Source organism: Bidens hawaiensis, unplaced genomic scaffold, assembly GCF_021521415.1.
Source record: "Bidens hawaiensis isolate Kalapana, Puna unplaced genomic scaffold, B.hawaiensis_p1.1 tig00061153_1, whole genome shotgun sequence".
Lineage (NCBI taxonomy): Eukaryota > Viridiplantae > Streptophyta > Magnoliopsida > Asterales > Asteraceae > Bidens > Bidens hawaiensis.
The window spans coordinates 32,875-60,380 of NW_027501013.1; the positions used below are offsets into that span (position 1 = coordinate 32,875).

The following is a 27,506-nucleotide window of genomic DNA, read 5'->3' on the forward strand; positions in this document are numbered from 1 at the left end:
ATATATATATATATTTTCATTATATGATGACAAAGTCTTATACAGAGATACATGATTTACAATCACACAGTTGAAAGTTGAAACTCTCCTTATCTGTTTATTTAAATAAAAGTTGATTATTAAACATAGCAAGATCCAGAAGTGTCATATCTTAGTTCGGTTTATCTTTCTCAAAGAACTGAACATGAAATCCGTTAGGAAATTGTAAACCCGGAGTTCGTACAATATCTCCCCCTTTGATTGGTTTCCACCTAAGATTGAAAAGAAAAACAAGTTATATATCTCTATAATTCCATCTCTAGCATAGTGGTGTGTTCTTGATTTATCTTTACCGGTATTTGGTCACTAGGCAATGAAGAAAGATAGCCATTTGAAGTCTCGCAAAATCTGCTCCAACACAAAACCTCAAGCCACCTCCAAAAGCCATGAAAGTCTTTGACGCGCTTTTCAAATCCATCCCCTGCTTGAAAGTTACAATAGAGTTTTATTTTCTGTTAAGTGCAATATAGAAATAAACAGAGTCTACCTCCCATCGCCATGGATTGAATTTAAGTGGATCCTTATAGTTGACGGGGTCTAAATGAACAGCCGGGGGACATACCATTACCATCCAACCAGCCGGGATAGTGTAGCCTGCATTAAGCCGGTTGCTATATCAAGTATGCCTATGAATCTTACTATATCTAGAAACTTGTATGCCATAGTGGATATTTAGTACTTACCTTTGAACTTAATATCTTTCATAGCTTTTCTGAATACTCCTGGAACTATGTTTCCCAGCCTCAACGTTTCATTTATAAGCTGTAAAGTTAAGCTGATATTTAGTTCAAATTAGGGTGCATACATACTTTTGTAGCTTTGATCTGTTACATATAAATATTTAAGAATGTTTTGGGTTATGATTATCTCAAATCCATGTTCATCTTGTCATTTTTACATACTAATATATACACTAATAATAAGACTCAGGATAATCAGTAGACCTGAAAGGTGAACGTCATCGACTTATATTCTTCCCATGCAAGTCCAGCCTCAAGGTTTTCCCTCTTTCTTAGGATTTTCTCATGTTCTTCCTGCATAAAATAACAAGTGTGAAATGATTGAAATATTTTTGGGGAATTTATATTCTTTACATACCCTTAATTCTTTCAGCGCAAGAGGGTTATCTGTAAGAAACTTGATTGCTATTGTTATCGCTTGAGAAGTTGTTTCAAAGTTAGCAAACAATAGTGCAAATATCAAGTCCAAAGCAATTTCTTCAGTAAGGATGGTATCATTTTGCTTTAGTTCTTCTAGAACGTAATCAAAGAAATCATTTTTGAACTTATTCGGCTTGGCCCGTCTTGCTTCTAGCATGTTCTTGAGCATAATCATCACCTTTTTTCTTCCCTGCTTAAATTTAGGATCAATCATGAGGTCTCTGTTGGTGATTTTAGTGGCATCAAGTTTTTTTAGGCATTCAAGATTTGAGAATCACAAAAAACATTGAGTTAGAGGGTGTGGATCGAGTACACATCGATCAAGACTATTATACAGTAATTTCTAGCACCATGGAACCTCAATGGTTGGTTCTAAGGGGCGAAACACCTAGACAAGGGGGTTCCAAGGGGGCATCGCCTTCGTTTAGACATGCGTTTTGTGCCTTTTTTTTGGATCCATTTTCATTTTAGTGATTCTTTTTTCTTCTTTTTGTGTTAAAGATAAGTAAACTTCAATTCGACCGTTAATGAGGTACACGGCTGAGGGTACACACTGATGGAATATAGTATGCATATTGATCAACCCATTTATCTACCTGCATACACTTGTAATAAGCAGTTCCAGGTATCTCCAAAGGGAATGAAATTAATCCTTGTATAAAAGCTTCAAAATTTTCCCTCAAATTCTCAGACGACTTCTCTGGATCATAGCTTATCAACTTTTTCCCCATGAAGTCAAATATCATCTGATTAAACATCAGTGTGGTGTCATAGACTTGAGTAATTAATATATAACTTGCCTTTGAAAAAAAAAAAAAAACCCACTTACATCTGCAACTGCAGTTTTCATTTCCACTGTTTCTTTGCTAGCCCACCTGTCCATGTTTCCGTTTGCTACACTTTCGACTTCAGAAAATATCTTTTTAAGGCTTTCCGGACCAACGGCAGTTAGTATCATGTTCTTGAGATACTTATGCAAGCTCCCATGCAAGGAACCTAGATTTTGGCTTCCAAATATCTTTGTCAAGCTCTGTGGGTACCAACTTTCAAAGGATTGGCCTTCTTGTTGGAACACCATATAATTAAGTTCCAAATCAGTTGATACTATAACTCTAAATCCAACCAAACTGGTTCGAAATATAGATCCATATCTGAAATATTAAAAGGAATGTTTATGTCAAAACCAAATGACAGCTAGAAGACTAAATTGTAACAAAAAAGGTGAGTGGTGACTTGCTATCTCTGCCCATTTAAAGTTAACTGCTAAGATCATGGTAATAATTTTTCTCTAACAAGTCAATCAAATGAGTTAATAAGATAGTTTCAAAGTTGTCCAAAGTATATACAAAATTTCAAAGTGTGAAGTGCATAAAAGGAACTTAATAGTTTTGTGAAAAAGGATTAATTAATTTGTACTAATATTTCTAATCATAATTAACTCATTATTTAGCCAAACAAAGTAATTGCCCATGCTAGCTCACTCATTGTTTCACATCTTATCCGGCCGGCCTGTTCATTTAATTTTAACACCTCTAAATAACAAACTATACATTCACCTTTTAATTCTGTTCTTGATAAATGGAGGAGTATCCCAAGTTCGATTTGGGGAGAAGAAGTGTAAAGTTTCACCGAGTAGCGGCCAACCCATTGAACCAGGAGGAAGGTTTCCATTGCATAAAGGGTTCAACCATCTGTAAACCCAATGGGTAATGCTTACTACAATCAAAGCTGCAATGCATAGACCAACAAGCAACATTTTTGGTGTGCAAGAATTGAAAGAAAGTAAGATGGGAATGATTGGTGAGGAGGTATTTATACCAAGTGTAGTGGGATGCCACGTCACTGCTAAATTAGTGGTTAAACCATTACACCACTCCAAGTAGATGGCACCATATAAGGATGAGCCTTCTTGGCCTTTTGGGCGCGCAAGAGGCTCCAAATGGTAGGACCAGCTAACAGTCCATTAATGGGTGCGGGTTTTAAAGATCTGGCCAGGAGTTTGATCAAGTAAATTGGAGGCAAACGTGGGTTGTTAAACAATGCATGGAGATATTTTGTGTTGATTACTTAATTATATGTTTACTTGTTTTTTACGTATGAGAGAGTTTAGTGGGTCTTCTTTTCTCCAAGTTCTGATGACCATTACACCATGCGAAATGGATGGAGCTCCTATTGAATCGTCTTGCGCTATGTGATGCCACGTCATCATAAGGACGTTTTACAACAAAGTGATGTAGTGAATGAAGCTCACTCAAATCATTACCTTATTATTTTCTTACTATTCTTATATTAAAAAAACAAATAAAGCAACCAATCAATTTCCCCCTTCCGGTGTTTGTGGGAAGCGCCCCCCACATCCAAACACCTCGAGGTGCCCCGAGGGTGGTGTTCCCAGTGCTTTGGAGGATGTTATGGGTGGGGAAAGTGCCCCATTACGCATGGTCTTAATGTAGTTGGGTATATATTCAGTGTTAATAAGGCTCAACGTTGTGGAGGGGCCCCTCCACAGTGCCACGTCACTGGCGCGTGAGCACTGTTAAAGCCCCAGTGTGGTTCGAAGCCCCGAAAGACTTTAACCTTTTCCTTTTCCTTTTTGTTGAAACACAATAAAATAAAAAAGTAAATAATAATAACAATACTTAAATTAAATTTAAAATAATCAAAAGCAAACTAAATAAAAAAGAATTACAACTATTTTAGTCGTCGCCATTATTTTTGTTGTTCTTCAAAAGATGTTCAAGCAACTCCGATCGAAGCCTTTGATTTGTTTCCCTTTTGCGTGTTTTTTATCGTTGTTTAGTGTTGAGACCGGCTCCAGTACATCGTTGTACTCGTCTTGATAGATAGCTCTGCCAAAGTCCTCTAATATCATATTATGTAAAATGATGCAAGCATACATAATGTTTCTTAATTTATCCTTTTGTTCAATATGAGCCGGTTGTTTAATGATACTTTAGCGTTTCTTTAATACCTCAAATGCCCTTTCGATGTCCTTTCTTGCTGACTCATGTTTTTTCTTGAAATATTTACGTTTATTGTCATTTGGGCATGTAAACTAATCACCAAAGTGGCCCACTTCGTATATATACCTTCGACAAGATAATATCCATATTCGTAGTTTACATCATTTGTAGAAAATGGGGAGTCGGGCGCAACTCCGTCTATGATGTCGAAAAAATAGGAGACGAATATATGACCGCTATATCATTGTTTGCGTCAGGCATAGAATAAACGCATGCCGTATCCAGAGATCAAATGATGCGACCGCTTCAAGTATTAGTGGTGGACTATCGTGATCACTGCGATGATGTTGGCATTGCCAAGCAACTAGGCAGGCTTCCCATGGCAGTGTGTGCAGTCAAGGCTATCAAGCATCCTGGGAAAACTATGTCTTTGTTGATGAACCTCGTATATTTTTTGTATGTCACCTTGAGTCAGGCTCCTCAAATATTGTTTACCATAAAGTTCAATATTACCTAATAATAATTTTAATAAAATTAACAATAAAAAAATATGGTTCAAAAACAACAATTAAAATAATGGATATTATAATAACGTATACTCACTTTTGCAGAACCGGTGAAGGGCCCAGCGGGCCACTTTTTCCGACATCTGTAAATACTCTTCTATGGCGTCGCTTGAAGTCTCGTATGCCAATTGACGAATTGTCGCCATGCATTTTGGCAAAGGAGAAAATCCTAGTTTACGTCTCACATCCTCCTTTTGTTGGAAATAAATATACTGGCACTCTAAATCACCAACAAATCGAAATATTAACTGGCGACTCATCCGAAAACGGCGTCGGAATTTTTCCAAATAAAAAATCAGGTTTGTGAAAAAGAATCTATTATCAAATGGTCATGAACACCTTGAAGATCCAGTTGAAAAGCCGGTCGTCTTTCATGGTTGTGAGCTTTCGCATTGATCGACTAATAGCAGAGCCGCCAGTAACATCCCACGTTGGTTGGGGGGAGGGAGATCGAAGTTTTCTTTACAAGGAGATGGATACCATCCCCATCATAACGTCATTTGGGCGCTTAATGGTAGTGGATGAGAGTAGTATCAGGATAGGTGACCTCCAGGGAAGTCTTCATATGGGTAACCAAAAGCAAATCCGTGAGGCGATGGTGGTTTGTCCTGGCTAAAGCGGACAATACTATGCTGCAACGATAGCTGGGCTGTTATAGATGGTATCAAAGCGAGGGCCAGACCGATGGAGCAAGGTCCCGCGAGGACCTCCTGGGGGGGGAGGGTTGGATTATAACATTAATGCTAGACGGTCGCTATCTAGTCAAAAGTATTAAAATTAGTGTTCCTAATCACCTAAGCAAGCTAGGGTAAGTAGGGTGTCGAACCATGAGGAGTATGTGGTCAGTGTAATGCGAAACTGATTCCTAACATTATGAAGTCAACTATCAAGAGTGCTGATCACACTAGCAATTGATTTGGTTATACTATCAAACAAACAACTTAAGCAAGATTCAAACAATAGACAAAACAAATCACACCCGGGAATCCAAGTAAGCAATTAACAATATTCTCATGCAACCTAACATATTAATTATCCCAAGTCAACTAAAGATTGATTAACGAGCTAAACCGTAGGCATCCACAATCGCTAACACACGGCATTGGTTATCAAACGGTCCCTGCCAGTGTGACTCAACCAAAGGCAATTGTATGATTTCTTGTAATTAACTAGTCAACTCAACACTACGAGCAATTATTATAGCAACCGACAAACTAATCGTTCTGATCGATAAAAACCTAAACCGACTGAATGCACGGACATACTAAACATCAATACTCATAGATTAACCAAAAGATAATTACAATTAGTTGTTCTAGTACATGAGAAAATAACTAAAAGATTACAAACTGTACATCCCGGGTATGACTCGAAAGGATTAGTCGTGATTCGTCATCTCTCGGTCTTCAATCTTGATGTTATAGATCATGTAGGTGAAGTAGAGATGATTGGAATTGATGATTTTCTCCTTTGCTGCTCTCAAAATGGTTTTGGTAACTGCCTCCAGAGATCCCTATTCTCAAACCCTAATTTTTCCTTATATAGGGTTTTTTTTATTTAAAATGCGAATCCGGTGGTTTTATTTTGGCTCAGCATATGATACTCTAGTTTCAGCAAATGGTACTCTAACTTTAGAGTATGATACTCTAATTCAACAAACCATACTTTAAAAATTCCTGATGTGCGCTCCTCTTATCCTCAGCATATGATACTCTGTTTTCAGCAAATGATATGCTAAACCAACTTTTACCCAGATTCTCTAGTTTTTTGATCATACACTATCACACATCATCCCGGGTCTTCATTTCGTGCTCGTACAGGCTCATATTAACAACTTTAATCACCTGTGACCTGAAATATAACAAACACGTATGAAGTACCAAAGTTCATGAAATAAACAACTAAAACAAGTAAAATAAACACACGAACTATGTACAAATTGACCGAACATCACATCCCCACACTTATATTTTGCTTGCCCTCAAGCAAAACTCTAAAGCAAATATTAACCGCCATTATAGGTCAATCAATTATCACCATTAATACTAGCAAGGTTTAAGGTCGTACCTAGTTTCCCAGACTAACACTTTCTAGATTGACAACCCACAAAAGAAATCAATGCTACAATAAAACTCTAGAATCGCCCAAACAAGTCTACTTTGTTTCCGGTTAGGGCATACATGCTCATACCCCTCACACTATCCACACTCCACTCGGTTTATATCTGGACTAGCAAAAGATGTGCCAGTATATGTCTCTGCCCTCAAATACCAAATATGAGTTACAATTTAATATGCTTGCAGGTCAGTCTTATCTCCACCCATTACCCACCGGTTGCATAAAGACTCGGACTAAGGGTTTTGCTGAGGCTTAGGTTCGGGTGCGGATTAGGCATATTTAGTAACTAAGGTGGATGAAACCTAATTATACAACCAAACAAATAACTCAAATATAGATGAACTGTTATTTACAACTGAATACAACCAAACTAATAACTCTTTTTGGATTTTTGTTTCTTTTTTTATTTTGATTTTTTTAACCGATAAACGATACTGCATCAAATATTTACCACTCTGACCGAGACATATGTAAATTGTGTAATATGCTCTCCAACTGATTATATACAACTCGATAACGAACTGGATTTCATCACACAGGTAAAAATAAAATAAAGGCCAAAGCTGAATCGGTGTGTAATGTAGGTTCAGTAAATGAAAAGGGAAAAGGTCCAAATGGGCTTCTAAAGGATAATGTCGGTTAAGGAATTTTATTTAGCAGGGAATTATGTACGAAAATGGGTTTTCTAAAGTCCTAATCTCCATACAGGTAGTGGTATTAAGATATCGATAAACATATAACAAGCAGTTCTAATTCTGTAAAACACAGGCTTTCTCAAATAATGATAAGACATGTTTTATATCTATTATATAATATGTGTATTAAGTATAGGGGCTAATCTCACAAAATTTCTTAAATTAAGGGCTGCCGATACGAAACATGTATACCCGTCCCCTTGACTCGTTATCCCTGCCTAAACGATTCCACTTTCAACTTCTCATTTTGAAATTATTTGTCGGGAAAACTATCGAGAAGCTGAAAAACCAACCATGACCAAAAACCTCTAACTTGACATTAATAGCAACAATCAACAGTTAATAACTTAGGTTTCTGAATACTCTTCGAGATACTATTGGGCTAAAAATTTTCAGTTTCCCCAATCCCCACACTTGAGGTTGACATTGTCCTCAATGTTAAGATTTTAAAACAATTAACGAACATTTAAGAGACGGGGTTGAAATTGGCCGCTTAACAATTTAAAACTTGGGGCACTAATGTGATGGGCCTAAAACTAAACTTATACAATTACACTTCTAACATTCAAACTAAAAGTAACAAAATAAATTATGAAACCGAAAGCACCTGATATGAATGATAATGCAATGCTAACGTGGCCCATAAACTCTCAACAGCACTTGTGCACACTCGTCTCCGCTAAATACCAAAACCGACTAACCGAATCTGCAAAATCTCGAGACGTGTAGAAGCAAGCTTCTCACAAGTGTAAGACATAGGTCTTTTAAGAGTTATAAAGAAAACGAGAGTTTTTTTTTTTTTTTTTTTTTTTTTTTTTTTTTTTTTTTTTACAAAAACTAATTACCGAGCCGAATTATGTAGTTTCATAATAAATTTTGTTAAACGAGTTAAAATGTTAAAAGACCTAACTCACTTTCGTAGGAATCACGATTGCATTTAGCGTATTCAACAAGCCCTTTAAACCCCCCGGTAGCCTAGGTGGACGAGTGGGGTCTCATGAGGGTTTATAGTGAACTACACCCACAAAGTTCCAGATACAACAAAATATACACGAACTTGGAAACACGTGCAATTGACCATCAAGTGTCTTCATAAACCGGTGAGGTAACAATGGAACTCACCAATTCCTTGTCCATCTTTCTTTCCTTATTGTCGATTTCTCACCATCTTTAATCTTAATCACTCTCTCATTCCACCCTTTCCTTTTCATGCTACCTTTTAGTTCATTCCTGTCAGTTACAAAACATTCCTCTTTTGTATGATCCTTGCTTAAGGATATACACTTGTCAACAAGAGGGTTAGTAGCATTTTCAAACAATAATAACCGCTTATCACGATTCTCACATTTAATTCCCAAAACTCCCGTAGCACAATTAATTACCGCATGTGTTGTGGCAAGGAATGGCCTACCCAGTATGACTTTAGATTATTTAATATTCCCTTTAGCATAATCAAGTACAAGAAAGTCAACTAGATAGCAAAATTCATCCACCTGAACCATTGCATTAGTAACCATGCCCCGAGGAAGTGTATGAGTTTGATCCGCCAACACCACGGTGGTGTTTACACTTTCTATCGGGCTAAATTCATACTGATCATATAAACTACCGAGCATGATACTAACACATGCTCAAAGATCTAGAAGTGCCCGATCAGTTTTAAATTCCCCAATTTGAATTGATAACAATGGCACCCCTGTGTCTTGGAGTTTACTTGAGGTGGTATTATCCTCATCTCTGCTGTTGGCCAATTTACCATATAAACATTTTTCACAAGTACAATTTTCACAAAAAGACATTTCATTCGTTTTTAGTTTAGATTCATTTTGGAAAATTGTTTTATTTTGACCAACAAAATCATTCTCATCACTATACTCTTTCACCACCCCCTCAACAAACTGTGGTGGTGAATCAACTTCAACACTAGTAATTTCAAAATGAGGCAAAAGACTTACCGCATTGATGTGCACATCGTTTCCTTTCTTTGAACTTGAACTGAAGTGCTGCGGGTTTACAGTGGTATCGCTCGGTAACTGACCCGCGTTTTTATGAAATCTTGCCACATCTACTGCGAGTTGACCAATCTGCTTCGACATCACCTCTGAAGACTTATCCCTCTACTCGAACTGTTTCCGCGTCTCTTTCTGATTATCTGTCACCAACTTCAACAACGCATCTAACTTCGAATGTACCGACTCATCTGAATTACCTGAATTACCTTTCTGCTGGTCCTGATTCTGATTAACCGATGAACTGTTACCCCAGTAACCGTCTCTGTTATACTCCCGATTGCTATTCTAATTGTATGAACCCTGCTGATAACCGCCCTGGTGGTAGCTGTTCTGTTGTCGGTTCTGACTGGACCCCTGAAAGTTCGGATTTGACTGACTCACGGCATTCCCGTAACTGAAGTTCGGGTAGTTCCTCAGGCCCGGGTGATAGGTGTTTGAATAAAACCATTGGCCTTTGGAATCCCCGTACGCATAACTAACCTCTTCCTCGTCAGGATACTCGTCCTCATCAAACTCAGGGCAATTTTCTATCTTATGCCCCAACTCACCACACTCTTCAGAAACCGGGAACTTCACCCCGACTTTACCAACCTCTTTCTTTTTCTCTCGTGTATAACCCGCGAGTTCTCTTTCCAACTCTACAATTCTCTCTGATTCACTCGAGGCTGATTTCACTGATCTGGTGACCCCTTGTTCCTGTCTTCGTTCTGCTGCTGCCTCTGACTTGGAGTATTCACACATAAACTCCAAAAAATCCCAGTCATCCTCCTCAGGCTGATTAAACAACTGACCATTACAAGAAGTCTTCAAATGTTTTCTGTCCTCATATTTCAACCCGTCAATGAAACACTTAACCAATTCCCACAACTCGATCTGATGGTGTGGGCACTTCCTAATCATTTCCTTATAACGAGTAAAGGCCTCATGAAATAAATCACGCGGTAACTATGAAAAATGTCGAATCTCTATTCGAGTCTCAATGGTCTTTGACTGTGAATAATACTCGTTAAGGAAAACCTGTTGCATCTCACCCCAGTTCTCAATACTGTGCATCGGTAATGAATTGAACCAGTGTTTAGCTTTGTCTTTTAATGAAAACTGGAACAACCACAATCGAACCTCATCCTGATCGTATGTACCGTCACCGATAGACCCGCAAATAGCTGAAAAATCTGACAAGTGTGAATACGGGTCTTCAGATCCCAGTCCGTGAAAGTGAGGAATTATGTTAATGTAGGACGGACGGGATTTGAATGTCGGTTGTCCCTGTACGTGAACAGGTGGGACAATCGATGAGGCACCACCTGAAATACCCGGTCTGAACCGACTGTTAACGCCTTGAACCGGAGGCCCGTAATTCCTTCGTCTGGCCCTCGGTTCCTCAAAACCTCCCCGGTTAACCTGAATCGGCTGTCTTCGTTCCTCCCGATATCTTCCAACACCATCTCTGTCTTGGTTTATGTTCCTCCACCCGTCACCTCTCACCCTAACCGGTTCCTCAACCTCCTCATCTGCGTTTCTCGGCTAAACCCATCATTCCTTCTAACCCTCCATTCATTCCCATTACTACCATCATTCCTCGGTTCTCGTTCCTCCTCATCTCCTTCTTCTTCGTCTTCAGTATGAATACCGATATGATCAAAATCCCGTATAATCGGCTGTCGGTGACGAGGGGTATTGTTCGGGGCTGATGGCCCGGGTCTGTTAAGGTTTCGGTTTCTGGATTGTCGGGCTGAATTTTGTGGTTGTGGGTTGGTGTTTATTGGTGGTGTTGGTCATTAATTGGTGGATTTTGGTTATTTGGTGGGTTAGGTTCAGGTTGGAAAACTTCGGGTGGTGGATTTTGGTTTTGATTCTGGTTCTGACCTTCCATTTTTGAATTTCTGGTCTGAGCTCGGTTCTGGCGAGCTATACGTTCAATCTCTGGCTCGTAAATCAGTGGGGAATTTCTTCCTGAATGGCGGGCGTGCATAAACCTTTTACCTGCACAAATAACACACCCCGCGTAAAATGGGAAAATAAAACTAAACTAAAAAAAAAACTAAAACTAAATTAAACTAAGAAATCAATTAATCACAAAAACACTAAGCGCACTAACTCCCCGGCAACGGCACCATTTTGATGCTAGACTGTCGCTATCTAGTCAAAAGTATTAAAATTAGTGTTCCTAATCACCTAAGCAAGCTAGGGTAAGTAGGGTGTCGAACCACGAGGAGTATGTGGTTAGTGTAATGCGAAACTGATTCCAAACTTATGAAGTCAACTATCAACAGTGCTGATCACACTAGCAATTAATTTGGTTATAATATCAAACAAACAACTTAAGTAAGATTCAAACAATAAACAAGACAAATCACACCCGAGAATCCAAGTAAGCAATTAACAGTATTCTCATGCAACCTAACAGATTAATTATCCTAAGTCAACTAAAGATTGATTAACGAGTTAAACCGTAGGCATCCACAATCGCTAACACACGACACTGGTTATCAGACGGTCCCTGCCAGTGTGACTCAACTAAGGGCAATTGTATGCTTTCTTGTAATTAACTAGTCAACTCAACCCTATGAGCAATTATTATAGCAACCGACAAACTAATCGTTCTGATCGACGAAAACCTAAACCGACTGAATGCACGGACATACTAAACATCAATACTCATAGATTAACCAAAAGATAATTACAACTAGTTGTTCTAGTACATGAGAAAATAATTGAAAGATTACAAACTGTACATCCCGGGTATGACTCGAAAGGATTAGCCGCGATTCGTCATCTCTCGGTCTTCAATCTTGATGTTATAGATCATGTAGGTGAAGTAAAGATGATTGGAATTGATGGTTTTCTCCTTTGCTGCTCTCAAAATGGTTTTGGTAACTGCCTCCAGAGATCCCTATTCTCAAACCCTAATTTTTCCTTATATAGGGTTTTTTTTTAATTTAAAATGCGAATCCCGTGGTTTTAATTTGGCTCAGCATATGATACTCTAGTTTCAGCAAATGGTACTCTAACTTTAGAGTATGATACTCTAATTCAACAAACCATACTTTAAAAACTCCTGATGTACGCTCCTCTTATGCTCAGCATATGATACTCTGTTTTCAGCAAATGATACGCTAAACCAACTTTTACCCAGATTCTCTAGTTTTTTTATCATACACTATCACACATCATTTCGGGTCTTCATTTCGTGCTCGTACAGGCCCATATTAACTACTTTAATCACCTGTGACCTGAAATATAACAAACACGTATGAAGTACCAAAGTTCATGAAATAAACAACTAAAACAAGTAAAATAAACATACGAACTATGTACAAATTGACCGAACATCAAACATCCCACATTGGTCGGGGAAGAGAACGAAGTCTTCTTTATAAGGAGATTGATACCTTCTCCATCATAACGTGTTTTGGGGGCTTAATGGTAATGGATGAGAGGAGAACTCCACAGTTAATCATGGTCAGGTGGGACTAGTATCAGGATAGGTGACCTCATGGGAAATCAAAAGCAAATCCGTGAGGCGATGGTGGTTCGTCCCGGTCAAAGAGGACAATATTATGGTGCTGCGATAGCTGGGCTACTACACCGCCTCTCAAAATGTAGCAAATATCACTTCATCCTCTGAATCCGAATCAGGAAGAGTGTTGGGCTCTGGGTAATAATAGTCGGGTGTAGAGTCAGGTGACAAAGAAGACTCAGAGTCCACAATTTGGAGAAAAAATAGAGAGGAGAATGAGATGGTTTATCTGCGTGTTAGATAAAATGGGGTGTGTGTGTGTGTGTGCAAGAAAGATGGATTTTTTGAATCAAACAGTAATATTACCATTGAAAAAGGAGGGCCCACACAAAATCCCCCTATACCGCCCATTTATCCGAACACAACCCTCCCCACTCTTTATTGCCCCCTTCACCACCCCCACACGGTGTTCCTTACTGTTAACGCCCCTTCGCCACCTCTTTCAACGCCCACAACATTAAGTCTAAAAGATCGAACCTTTTTAAAGCAATTTCCTCTTGCGTTTACTTTCTGTAGTTTCTAGTTTCATATCACGTGAGTGTGTAACCAAGGCCTGAATCAATAATCATAATACCTCACTCTTATTTTTAAAAAATAATTGTGTTTTCAGTTAAGCCATTACGTGACGGTTAGCTAGTGAATGCCCTCTATGACACTTAGTCTTAGAGTGTGTTGCCGACCGCCATGAGGACCGTGAGCAGGGTGGCGTGGCCACCTGGATGGTGAACACCGCAATGGGAAACCGTGAGTGTGGGCGCGATGAGAGCCCTGCGAGCTTAGTAGCGGCAACGAACAAGGAGAAGCTGGTGTTGGATGTCGTGTCAAGTTGTTGAGAAGAATGAGAAATGAGTGTTTGGTGAAGAAGAAAAAGGAGAAGGGGGATTTTTGGCAGTAAATTATTATGAAAGTGAGGAAGAATAATTGAGAACAAGGGGGTGTTTGGCTATTATTTTTTTTTCTTGTTTTTTTCCTATTTTTTATTTTGGTTATGATGTTCGGGTATTTTGTATATATATTAGTGTGTTAATTATGTAGTTTTGTTTAGTATATTGTTAGAACTTTGGTACTTCATACGTGCTTTTGTATTTCATGTCATTGATCGTTAAAGATGCTAAATTGGAGACTTGTACGAGCATGGAATGATATCTCAGGAATACCGGAGCATAAATTGAAGTCTTAGGAAGTGTTAGAAGGATTCGGGAGGAGTTTGGATGAGAAACCTAAAGCTGATGCTAAAACTGAACAAGATGGGTTCACAAAACGCGACCAGGAAGAAAAACGAGCATATCCTGGGCTAGAAAATGAGTTACGGGACCCATAATATATGAATTTTGGGTTTCTCAACTAGTGGAATCCAAATATAAAGTTATTTTGTACCCTCGCGTTTCCTAGACCATGGCGCTGCGGGATGGTAACCAAAAACGGGAAAGTTAGGATTTTTGTTTAAAACATGTTTTGACGACCCTAATCGAGTCCATTCAGTTTCCAGAGCATTTTTGGAGAAGAATAGCTGCCCACCATCACTTCCATTCATCTCAAGGCCATGTACATGATCCTATCCATCATAACCGAAGCCCGAGAGATGCCGAGACGTGGCTAGATCCTTCGAGTCATACCCGAAATGTATAGTTTGTAATCTTTCAGTTATTTTCTCATGTACTAGAACGATTGGTTGTAATTATTTTGATGTTAATCTATGAGTATTGATCTCTAGTATTATTGTGCACAACGTCAGTTTAGGTTTATTTCGATCAGAACGATTAGTGTGCCAGTTGCTATGATAATTGCTTATAGGATTGTTTTGACCTGTTAATTGTGAGAAAGCATATGTTTGCCCTTAGTTGAGTCACACTGGCAGGGACCGTTTGATAACTAGTGACGTGTGTTAGCGAGCGTGGATGCCTAAGGTTTAACCGGTTAGTCAGTCTGTAGTTGACACAGGATAGTTTATCTGTTATGTGCATGAGTTTGCTGTTAGTTTGCTTACTTGGATTCCCGAATGTGATTTGCTTTGTTGACTGATTGAATCTTTGATTATTTGTTTGTTTACTATAAAACCAAATTGTTTGCTAGTGTGATCAGCACTTTAATTGAATTACTTCATAATGTTAGGAATCGTTTACACTTTACACTGACCATATACTCCTCGTGGTTCGACATCCTACTTACCCTAACTAGTTTAAGGTGATTAGGACACTGATTTATATTGTTTTTTACTAGATAGCGACAGTCTAGCATCAGGTTATAATTATGTTTTTTTTTATATTTTCTGTTTTTATAAAACTAGTAAAAATTTGGTTTTTTTGATATAATTTATATAAGTTTGGATTTTTTTAGAAAACTAGTATATAATTTTTATCTTTTATTATAAAATTATTTTTTTAACTTTTATTATTATTTTATATTTTCGAAAAAAAATAAATAAATAAAAAGAAACTCGTTAAAGTCGTTCGCCTGAACCACAACAGGCTCATGTGACTTTAACAGTGGCTTCGACGAGTGTCCAGTCAGCGTTCAGTCAACACTGCATAACACAATATTAGAGGATGAATCTGGGAGATGACTATAACAATAACACACAGTCTTATATAGTGATGCAGTCATGCATGTAGAAAGATTCATGTATCAAACATGTCACTTCCCAGTTTTTACTAATAATTTTACATTTACTAGAGAGATCAAAAGACTCCGGTATGTCTACTTATCTAAAGGATAAAGCTATAGATTTATTATACAAATATAAGAAAGGCTAGCTAGAGGTGCACAAAAAACCCGAACCCGGAACCGGACCCGAAAAAAATACCCGGAACCGGTTTTTTTTATACCCGGGTTTTTAATACCCAAACCCGTACCCTACCCTACCCGTCGGGTACAGATAGGGTATGCATTTTAGTACCAAAACCCGTACCCGGAACCGGACCCGATTTATACCCGGTAATACCCAAACCCGGAACCGGTTCCATACCCGGAACCGGGTTTTTCCAATACCCGAAACCGGGTTTTCAAATACCCGATTTATACCCAAAATTACTCAAAAAATGCCTAACCCCTTAAAAAAATCCAATCTATATCCAAAAAGTCCCGGAAAAAACCCAAAAAAAGGGTTTTTCAATACCTGGAAATAGGGTATTCAAATACCCGGTTTTAGAATACCCGGTCCAATACCCGACCCGAACCCGATGCATAAGGTATGGTTTTTAGAGACAATACCCGGACCCGAACCCTACCCGTGTATTATCAATACTCGATTTTTCAATACCCGGTTATACCCAAACCCGGTTCCATACCCGAACCCGGGTATTTGAAAAACCCGATTTGTGCACCTCTAAGGCTAGCAGGTGGACAACTTGCTTAATGCGGTAAGAAATAATTAAGATGCTAATCATGCCCTAGAGAAAGAGCTAGGTAAGATGGGGGCCTGAACCTGCTCATTTAAAGGAGCTAGAAGAACTCATTAATGCTTGGGCCTTTGGCCTGACCAATAGGTTTGTAACATAAATATAAAGTGTCAAAATCGTCTCTGAAGTTTGGTTAATTATGTAACTTTGGTCCAAAATGATTTTTTCATGCCACTAGATCATTGAGGTCTCCCATTTCTTGTCAATTAAGTCCAAATCTATAACTCTGTTATATTTCTAACATTAAGTAAAGGGTATATTGGCCATTTCATACTATTAGTTTATTTTTAATAAATGAAAAGAGAAAAATACTATATGAACTTATGGTACCCCTGAAAGTTCTTCCAAGTTCCAACCCCATCACTATCGGCACCAGACACAGTACTCAACCCCACTTCTTCTCCGGCCATAACAGCATCGTAGGCCACCATCTCCAATCCAATGTATTTGTCAAACATAAACCTATTGTTGCAAATAACTTCTCTAGCTACAATCTCTCCCGAAACCTTAATTTTACTAAAAAAAACATAAATTAACTTTAATTTCAAACCCGCAAATACCTACTTTCTTCATGGATTTGCAGCCTTATAACCTGCACCATAACTGAACCTGGTATGCCGCATCTAGGGCTGTCATAACATGTCGGACAAGACACGAAACGATAAGACACAATAATCCGTTGTGCAAAACACGACACGATAACTAATCGTGTCATTTTTTACAAACACGAACACGGACCTGCTTAGTAGCATGCTAACTTGTTAAGACTTGTTAAGAGATCTATTTAAAGAGGGAGTTAGTAAATCTAAAATTTTTGAGAAATTGATACCTTTGAAAAATGATAAGATATTGTCCCTAATGTTCCTAGCATATGAAAACAGTAAATCAAAAGCCAACAAGATCATTGATTGATGTGTAGATAGGCTTGACAAATGAGTAATTGTCATTGTGATATAAACTAAAATATCTGCATATAATAGTGGTTATACTTTTATGAAGCAGTTCCATGTCTCCACCTAAATTCATATCAATGAAGGCAGAAATGTAATTACTCAGTCATACGAGAGCCCGTTAGTGATTGATCACCATAAAATGATTAGCATTTTGCTTTAAAATATTAAAAATCCATAAGAAAAAACAGACAAATGCAAAAGTGCTTAAATATTTAATGTCAACAAAATTGTTGATGATTAGCAAACAAAAATGGATAATATTAGAACCACTTAAGGCGGGGTAGTAAGTCTAACAGCAGTATGCCCTAAACACCTTAAATGAATGCATGTAAGTCCGACTTGCGTGGCATGTAAGTCCATGGTTCAACCTTTAAATTGTTTGTAAAAAATTGCAAAATATATCAGAAGTTTAAATATGCTTTAAAGGTTTTGATCAATTAGTCGGAGTTAATTCGGGTGATTTGATGAACACAAACTAAGCCCGAGGTATGATGGAGTCTGTAATCTGTCAGATTAAGATTAAGTGGGGACCACACAAGTTATATGCTTAATGCACACCTTAACGTATCACATTAACGTCAAAATATTTTTTAAGCTTAAAGTGAACAAAATATATCCACAATTGACTTTGGGTTATTGATACAATAATATTGAAATAGAAGTGTAATCTAGGATGTTAACGAACAATGCGATTCCATGTTTTATGTTTATTATTTGCATTTTTCATCATTAAAAGATACAAAATATTATGTATGTATTTTCATAATATTAAAATATATAAAAATGCCAAAAATATTTTAAGTTTTTATTGTGTTCGTACATATTTTATTAAACATTTGCTTTATTCAAAATCATATGTTTTGTTGTTAGGGTCGTGCATGCAAAGTTTATTGGAAACCTGGAACTTAAACAAATCATTTACAAGCTGAGGGACTGAGCTTGGTATTTTATGAAAAAAAGAAAAACATTTAAAAATTTCAGAGTTATTCTGCAAATACTTCAATCCAAGGGCATGTTTTGAAAAAAAAAATTCTTCTTTGACCCTCGAGAGGGTCTGTGAACGAATCTTATTCGTTTTAAGTTCTGTGCAGTTGTATATGGATAGGTAGATCAAGATCAAGTTTGCTTGGATGAAGAAACTGAAGTTGCAGATGCTGAAACGCTTAAAAGAAAACAAGAACGTGAAAGAAAACCGCGCAAGCGCCCGTCTAGTTCATATAATGTGTTCCGTTACATGATGGCATTGGTCTTTTACATGGATGGATACATGAATTCTAAATACTGGTTGACACACTCCACATCTATTTATTTGCATGATTGAAAGATGATAACTAATTAAACTTGAAACTGCTAGGATAAGTTAATCCTAGCCTTATGATAGAAAGTTTTCATTACTCTTTTATTTAATAAGCTGATTCAGATGTTAGATCTTAGTTTTGTTTATCTTTCTCAAAGAACTCAACATGAAATCCGTTAGGAAAATGTAAAGCTGGAGTACGTACAATATCTCCACCTTTGATTGGTTTCCACCTATAATTATAAAGGAAAAACAAATCAATACATCTCTTTAGTTATAGCATGATAATAATATGGGGTCAGTCATACACACACCGTCTGACATCTAATCTCACATCAATTGTGGACAGATGTCCAGATAAAGGTCGGATGGCCGTTTTGACCAAAAGTTTTCGAAGTTTGATTTTCTATGGTCAGAATTGTTGCCTGGATAGACGTCGGACACCGTTTTGACCAAAAATTTTTGACTACATGTTGGCCTTAATGTGTGATAAAGTTCGATACAAAGTTACGGGTTGTTTAAGTAACTAGTCTAAAGTCTAGTTTAGAGTCATTTATGTAATTATGTTTAGTCAAAGGGTCTTTGTGTAATATATAATGATGTTAGATGGTCATGGTAGTTACCCATTAACTACCATTAGTTTGATTAGTTTGTTAGTGGGTTATAAAACCACTAAGTAGTTATATAATTGCTAGGTAGTTAAATACCTGCTATTCATGTTGTATAAATAGGGGTGTACAATCATTTTGTAAACAAGGGAATGTGTGGTTTGATAAATACAAATTCATGGTTAGGGTTCCATCCCTTCTTATTGTTCTTGATTGAATGTTTGTTTCAATGATCTAATGGGTCCTATACTTTCTATGGTCAAACCATAGATAGTGGCAGCCAATCGTTCTGACTAATGATTTTAAAGATTGACTTTTCTTGGTCAAAACGACTGTGTGAGTGTTTATTAAACGGCCATTCCATGGTGCTAAATGAGATGGGGGTGGTGTAGCTATAACATGACCCTAATAATATATTCTTGATGCATCTTTACCCATATTTGGTCACAAGGCAATGAAGAAAGACAGCCATTTCAAGTCTAGCCAGATCTGATCCTACACAATACCTCTGGCCACCTCCAAAAGCCATGAAAGTCTTTGATGCATCTTTCAAATCCATCCCCTGCTTGAAAGTTACAATATAAAATAAGTTTTCACTTTTCACAAGAAGTTTATTACCATTAACTTATTTTCTATGGAATGTATGAGAATGAACATATTGTTACCTCCCATCTCCATGGATTAAAGTCAAGTGGATTTTTGTAGTTGAGTGGGTCTAAATGGACAGCTGGGGGGGACACCATCACCAGCCAACCAGATGGAATAGTGTAGTCTACATTAACCAATTTTTAAATCAAGTACACCTATTAATTAATCTTATAATATCAATAAATTGATATACAAAATATATTGGTGGATATTTAGTATATATAGATTTACCTTTGAACTTGAAATCTGTTACAGCTTCACTGAATAGCACCGGAGCTATGTTACCCAGTCTTAGTGTTTCATTTATAAGCTGTAAGCTATCTAGTCAGTTAATATATGATCCGTTGATTATGTTTATGCTAATTGAGGAAAAAGGGACAAATAAAAAAAGAAAGTTCAGAAGGCAAAGTATATCCTTTTTGAATGCATAAACTAAAAGTATGATCCGTTGATTATGTTTATAAAAGGTTAACGAGTGGACGAAAAAGTGTTTGTGAGTTAACATGACGCGAGGATACTTTAACATGACTATCTTGCAATTTCTAGTTTTGTCATTAACTATAAAGACCGAGGATAATATATAAACCTGAAAAGTGAATGTCATCGATTTATATTCTTCCCATGTAAGTCCAGCCTTCGGGTTTTCCCGGTTTCTTAGGATTTTCTCGTGCTCTTCCTGTATAAAATTGCAAGCATGTTAAATGATCGAGTGAAACATTTTTAGGGATTTTAGACTCTTCACATATATACTATACCGTCAATTCCTTCAGTGTCCGAGGATTATCTGTTAGAAACTTGATTGCCATTGTTATAGCTTGGGAGGCTGATTCAAAGTTGGCAAACAATAGCCCAAATATAAAGTCCAAAGAAATTTCTTCTGTAAGGATTGTATCTTTTTGCTTGAGTTCTTCGAGAACATAATCAAAGAAATCATGTTGGACCTTATTTGGTTGGGCATTTCTTTCTTTTAGCATGTTCTTGAGCGTCATCATCACCTTCTTTCTCCCCTGATTATATTAACATCAAGAATGGCATGTTCCTTAAGGGTCTTGTTAATTATATACAAAATTTTAACTAAGAGGATAGTTCATGTGGTAGGACATGATATAAATAAGATACATATATATTGAAAATTACAAACTTAATTAGTCTAATGTTTTGCATGTGAGTAACATGGTTAGTCCATAACCTGGATGGGCGTTCTCTAATTATATTCTTTAACCTCATTTCTCTTTTATTAATATACGTAGTTAAAATTACCAAAATAGACAAACCAACAAAATAAAATAGCTTTAGCCTTTGTCACATGGACATGTTAAAACTAGCCAATCAGGAGATGACAAATAGGATTTGTTGGCTAAGACATCTAGAATTTAGCTGACGCAAAAAATCTTGAAAGGCACGGTGGGATTAAAAAAGACAATACAAAAAATACATGTGTAAAGCATCGTCTAAATTTAGCCGGAGGATGAAAAGCGAGGGCTAAAATTCAGCTGGAGAATAAAAAAGCAGGGGCCATTAACGGCTAAACTGCAGGCTAAATCCTAGTCATTGGCTAAACTTAGCCCACTAATTACAAATGTTTCAATATGAATGACAATGGACCCAATTGTACTTCACCGTGAGTGTTTGTGTCAGCTAAGCCTCAGTTGCCTCAGCCAGTGGATCCTATTTGTCACAACCTGATTGGACCTTTCGGATACGTCTCTAGCAAAGGTTTAAAGTCAATATCTATTTTTGTTGGACAATTGAATAAAGTATGCACATGAATTAAAATCATATTTCTACCTGCAGACACTTGTAATAAGCAGTTCCAGGTATCTTTAAAGGAAACGAATATAATCCTTGTACAAGAGCATCAAAATGTTCTCTTAAATTCTCAGATGACTTCTTCGGATCATAACTTATCAGTTTTTTTCCCATGAACTCAAATATCATCTGATTATTTAAACATCATTACAATATCATATCATATCATATCATAAATACAAAGTAAATAATTACTTGTCACGTTGAGAAAAGAATACTTACATCTGCAACTGCTATTTTCAAGTTCACTGTTTTCTGGCTAGCCCACACCTCCATGTTCCTTGTTGCTACACTTTCAACTCCGGAAAGTATCCTTTTAAGGCTTTGGGGACCGATTACAGTTAGGATCATGTTCTTGAGATACTTTCGGAAGCTTCCATGCATAGAAGCTACAAGTTGGTTCCCTATTACCTTTCTTATATTTGGTGGGTACCAGCCTTTTAAGGATTGGCCTTGTTGTTGGAGCACCATATAACCAAGTTCCGAATCAGTAGATACTATGACTCGCGAGCCAAGCAAACTAGATCGAAATATAGAACCGTATCTAAAATACAATAATGATTGTCAGTTTGTCACAATCTAATGACTTGAAATGTGCATAAATATTAAACCTCGTAAATTGACTTGTACAAAATAAGTACTTTTTTTTACATAAAATCATGTACTTTCATTCCTTATAAAATAGTGCTTGCATTGAAATTTTGAAATACAAGCAAATGGGCAACAATATATGTAGCTAAACGTTTTGAGATAGCAAAATTAAGATGTTTAAAAATTACATTCCCGGGTTCATAACATTAAGCTACTCACTACCCATTGGACACGAGCCAAAGTATCAAATATGCAAATGGTGTGAATATTTGTTGGTTGTTAAAACGCATCTTCTTTTGGTCACTTTGCATGAAACATCTTATTTTATAGCAAAAACGTTTAATCATAGCAAACACATTATTTAGTCAAAGTATATGTACTATAAAAATACACGGGTTTTAACATCTTATATATGCAACCTCATTTTTTTTTACCACATCTAGGGTGCAAACGAGCCGAGTTGCTCGCAAGTCACTCGAGATCGGTATGCTCGTGAAAAAGCTCAATCGAGCCGCGCTTAAACAAGCTCGAGCCCGAGCTCGAGCCTAAAAGTAAGCTCATTTAATAAACGAGCCCGAGCTTCACTTATCAAGCTCAAGTCAGCTTGCAAACCTAAACGAGCATGTCATTTGTATAATTTTTATAACATATATACATATATATTTACATGTGTGTATATATGTTATAGTAATTAATAAATTAACAAAATGATATATATTATGTTACATGTTAAATTTTAATTTAAACAAATATAAAAATAATTTAAAATATTTAAAAATTAATTAATAAACAGTAAATGGGCCGAACACGAGTGGAGTTCGAGCTTGAAAAACTAGAGGTGCACAAAAAACCCGAACCCGAAACCGGACCCGAAAAAAAACCCGGAACCAGGTTTTTTTATAGCCGGGCTTTTAATACCCGAACCCGTGCCCGACCCTACCCGTAGGGTACGGATAGGGTATGCATTTCAGTACCAAAACCCGTACCCGAACCGGACCGGGTTGGTTTGTACCTGGTATTGCCCGAAAACCGGAACCGATTCCATACCCGGAACCGTGTTTTTCCAATACCCTGTCTTACCCAAACTCGGTTCCATACCTGGAACCGGGAATTTGAAAAACCCGATTTGTGCACCTCTACGAAAAACTACCCACAAGCCGAGCTCAAGCTTTAGAAATAAAGATCAAAACGAGTTGAGCTCGAGCTCAAGCTCCGTGTAAGCTAAACGAGTCGAGCTTGGGCTCGGCTCGGCTCGTTTGCACCCCTGGTCCACATCTAGAAAGCACATGATTTACCTTTTAATTCTGCTCTTAATGAAAGGAGGAGTATCGAGCGTTTGATTGGCGATGGTGAACTGCAGAGTTTCGCCGAGTAGGGGCCAACCCATTGAACCAGGAGGAAGGTTTCCACTGCATTTAGGGTTCCTCCATCTATAAACCCAATGGGTAATGCTTACTACTAACAAAGTTGCAATGCATACACCAACAGCCAACCAATGCATACACCAACAGCCAACATTATTTGCAGTATGCAAGAAAACTAATTATAAAGACTCTAGTTATATATCCCAAATGTGACTATTCTCGTTCACAACCCGACCCAACTTTTTCTCATACACATTAAAAAACTAATTTCTTTGTCTTTCACGTACACAGCCCAACCAAACTTAAATTTTCACTGTCATTCCTAACCCAACCAATTTTTTTATTGAATAAATATATATAATGAGAAGTTTATTGGAAATAAAGAAGAGTACCCATCATATTAAGCATTCCAATAATCTTTCGAACCATTAAGTTCGAAACAAAAATTTGGATCCATAACCAAAAATACAAAATTAAAAAAGATTATAAGTGGAGAATGTGGTGATAGAAATATGTCTAATTCTCTTTAAATAGAGAATTAGTTTTCTATAATTTTTGATATATTTTTCTTTTTATATATATATTTTTTTAATCGGATAAGCTTAAAAAGAAACTGGGATGATAAGGTATATATAAACAAACCAAACCAAACCAATTATGTTGGTCATAAATAAATTATGGGCTTATTGCAACAAGGTTTGGTGGTGTACTACTAGTGTCAGTCACAGTTGACTTGAAGTCGCTATACCAACCAAGTTGCTGAATTAAATTAAGTTTTCATTTTCTTTTTGTCTCCGTACAGCCAACCGAACGACCAAAACCTCTCCAATGGGAGGTAGTCTATAAACCCAATGGGTAATGCTTACTAATTTTTCCCAATTATGAACTAATAGTTTATTTGCATGTATTCATGAGAGAATTAGAAAAGAAAGAAACAAAACTCCATAGGAGAAGAATATTTGGCAAAGTAATAGATCTTACAAAATAGTAGGGTGGGCAACCATGTCAACTGGTTGATTTTTTTAAACGACGAATACTCTGAATAAACCTCTAAAAAGGTCACATGGGTTAATTCGAAGTCGTGAGACCTAATCCATCAAATGACACTGACGAAGCTTGACGAAAAAAGTGTGGGGTGGATGTAAGGAGGGGGGGGGTCACCTAGTCTCATTAAGCTTCACTTCACCCGACTTAAGCTCGGGAATATGGAATATGAGTGAATCAAACCTACGACGTTAAACACAAGAAATTTAAGGTGAGCTTAAGGTAAAACTCCTGACCATTCTACCAAAGCGGGGTTAGCAACTCGTTAAATTGATGAGTGTGATCCAACATTTTGTGTTAAACATGTTAATTCTAACATGACATGCATAACTCATTTATCTAAACGAATTAAATGAATTGACTAGTTGTAATCAAGTTTTAAATGATTTGGATAAGGTTTTCCTATCTAAAGGATTAGAGATTAAATCTTATAGATGAAAAAAAAATAATAACAAAAAATTTCATTAAAAAAAAGTGGTAAATTAAATGTTCTATCTACCTTTTCTTTATTAGCATTAATTGAAAATGAAATAAATATTGTGTGTATTATATGTATTTCTTAGATGCAATTCTTTCTACTCTTTTATTACCACTTGAATACGGGTCTTTATGGATTTGGTAGATGCATTTTTTTCCTACCTTTTTATTAGTACTAAAGATGATAAATATAAGAGCATTTTCAGAACTGTTTTCTAAAAATATGCGAGGGATTAGTAAATAATATGGTATGGTTATGAGTGTATGTGAGTAAATGAGAGAGCACATGTTATATGGAAAAACTAAATTTGGGGTTACACTGTTCACATCGTATAATTTTTTATTGTAAGTCCTCAAACCGAATCAAACAACAATATTCTTGGATCAATCTCACTTATAAGTTAACGGAAATCACTCACAAGGAACCGAGATCTCAGATCTTGTTATGTTCGGTTTATTTCCGAAAGTAGTAAAAAGGAGAGAGTTGAGAGAGAGTTGGTGAGATGTTGTGAATAAGATTTTGCAAAAAGTTGTGTTTCATGGGCATGGTTGCAAAGTGTAAGCTATCCCATGCTTTCTTTATATCATGGGCCCTAAAAGGGCTTTGTTTACAACTGGGCCAAGCTCGAAACATTATTACAAAAGCGAAAGCTAACTACATACATCGTGAACAACCGAACAAATACAATAGACTTTAACAAAACAAAGTGGGCTCGACATTTATATTTTTTAAAAGTGGTTGTGAGTGGTGGGGGAGAGAAAACATAATGATAAATATATAAAGATGTATTATTTAATTAAATAAGAGTGAGAAAATATAGTAATTATTAATGTAATTATCTTATATTGATATAGACAGAGATTAGGCTGGGAGTGTTCTAAGAAGGGTCTTTATCAATTTACTTTTTTTAAAACCGTTATTTCACGTACCTCCTAATCCCACTCAAATGTGTACATTAACTTGAATTTTCTTAATGAAGTTAATTCACGCATCCGCAAATCCTACTTTTAAATCTATATGCTAACTAGAATATCCGCTTAAAGGCAGACACTATTAACGCATCGATAAAGATGATAAATAAAATGTATATTGATTTTAAATAATCAAAGCTATCACTGTCTGTCTCAACTAACAAAATAGCTGTTGACAGTCCACCATTTAACATGTTTGCTTCCAACGATCCATGAGTAACAGAAGCGCAACTCCTTTAGGTAGCGTTTGGTATGCATGAATGAGAGGCGAAATGGAATAAACCATTATGATGGAATGAAAAAAATGTGTTTGGTTGGTCAATGGAATGGAATCACCCATTACTATGTCCATCCCCCCTAAAACACCCCAAATTCATTCCATCCACCCCCTTGTTTTTTTTCATTCCATCCCACTTTCACACTATGTCACCTCCACCACCTTCCCACCACCATTACCCATTGCCCTCTCACCACCCACCACTACCGCCTCCGCCACCGGCCATCACCACCACCACCCACCTCCGCCACCACCACCTACCAGCGCCGCTCACCACCGCCACCACCAACCATCGCTCCCGCCATCACCCCACCGCCGTCACCACCACCATCACCCACTATTAGCACCACTCACCACCAGCGCCCGCCACCACCCACCACCGCCTCCGCCTTCGCCACCGGCCACCACCCCCACCCTCCTCCGCCGCCACCACCTACCAGCGCCGCTCACCACCGCCACCACCAACCATCGCTCCCGCCATCACCCCACTGCCAACCACCGCCACCACCACCCACTATTAACACCACCTTCCACCACCAACAATCGCTCCTGGCTCCCGCCCATCGCCACCGCCTCCCACCACCATTACTACTCGCCGCCCATCGCTACCGCCGCCCACCACCACCATCTCATCGCCACTCACGACCATTTTTATTTTATTCCAGCTTTTCTAGCTTATCAAAAATTAAAGACTAATAATTCATTTCATTCCCTCATTGTAACCAAACATGTCAATAAAATGGTAATTATCCATTCCATTACCTAGTCCATTCCATAACCTCGTTCATTCCATTCCATCGCCTATTCTATTACCCCATACCAAACAGACCCTTAGTCTTCGGCCACTGGAAAACTATTTTGTTGGAAAACTCCTTTTTCGCCAAAAAAAATCAACCTAAACACCACCACCACCGCTGATCACCACAACCTGAACAACACCGCCGCTGCCGAGGGTTTATCATGTCTGCTAAAGCAATTGTTCAAAGGTTAAAATT

General features: G+C 37.5%; 2 protein-coding genes across 2 annotated transcripts; both read right to left on the reverse strand.

Moving 5' to 3' along the window:
- Positions 1-48: 48 nt before the first annotated feature.
- Positions 49-2,955, reverse strand: LOC143603281 (cytochrome P450 87A3-like). The gene is made up of 9 exons (XM_077080118.1): positions 2,756-2,955; positions 2,029-2,350; positions 1,796-1,945; positions 1,138-1,389; positions 984-1,073; positions 723-801; positions 527-633; positions 333-460; positions 49-251 (listed from the first exon to the last, which is right to left on the reverse strand). The coding sequence occupies exons 1-9, from the start codon at positions 2,953-2,955 to the stop codon at positions 152-154; spliced, it is 1,428 nt and encodes a 475-aa protein (XP_076936233.1). The 3' UTR covers positions 49-151.
- A 15,899-nt stretch (positions 2,956-18,854) lies between these two features.
- On the reverse strand, positions 18,855-23,764 carry LOC143603282 (cytochrome P450 87A3-like). Its single transcript, XM_077080119.1, has 9 exons — positions 23,673-23,764; positions 22,009-22,330; positions 21,766-21,915; positions 20,733-20,984; positions 20,564-20,653; positions 20,209-20,287; positions 19,995-20,101; positions 19,764-19,891; positions 18,855-18,954 (listed from the first exon to the last, which is right to left on the reverse strand). The coding sequence occupies exons 1-9, from the start codon at positions 23,762-23,764 to the stop codon at positions 18,855-18,857; spliced, it is 1,320 nt and encodes a 439-aa protein (XP_076936234.1).
- Positions 23,765-27,506: the final 3,742 nt, after the last annotated feature.

What these genes read in the sequence shown, in the direction of transcription:
- LOC143603281 (XM_077080118.1), bottom strand. Translation starts at nt 2,955, where the DNA reads ATGTTGCTTGTTGGTCTATGCATTGCAGCTTTGATTGTAGTAAGCATT. An exon ending in ATCAAGAACAGAATTAAAAG is followed by an intron (nt 2,351 to 2,755) that starts GTGAATGTATAG and finishes TTAATATTTCAG; the next exon opens with ATATGGATCTATATTTCGAA. An exon ending in TGAAAACTGCAGTTGCAGAT is followed by an intron (nt 1,946 to 2,028) that starts GTAAGTGGGTTT and finishes ATGTTTAATCAG; the next exon opens with ATGATATTTGACTTCATGGG.
- LOC143603282 (XM_077080119.1), bottom strand. Translation starts at nt 23,764, where the DNA reads ATGGGTTGGCCCCTACTCGGCGAAACTCTGCAGTTCACCATCGCCAAT. An exon ending in CTTATTACAAGTGTCTGCAG is followed by an intron (nt 20,985 to 21,765) that starts GTAGAAATATGA and finishes TAATATAATCAG; the next exon opens with GGGAGAAAGAAGGTGATGAT. An exon ending in TGCCTTGTGACCAAATATGG is followed by an intron (nt 18,955 to 19,763) that starts GTAAAGATGCAT and finishes TTATAATTATAG; the next exon opens with GTGGAAACCAATCAAAGGTG.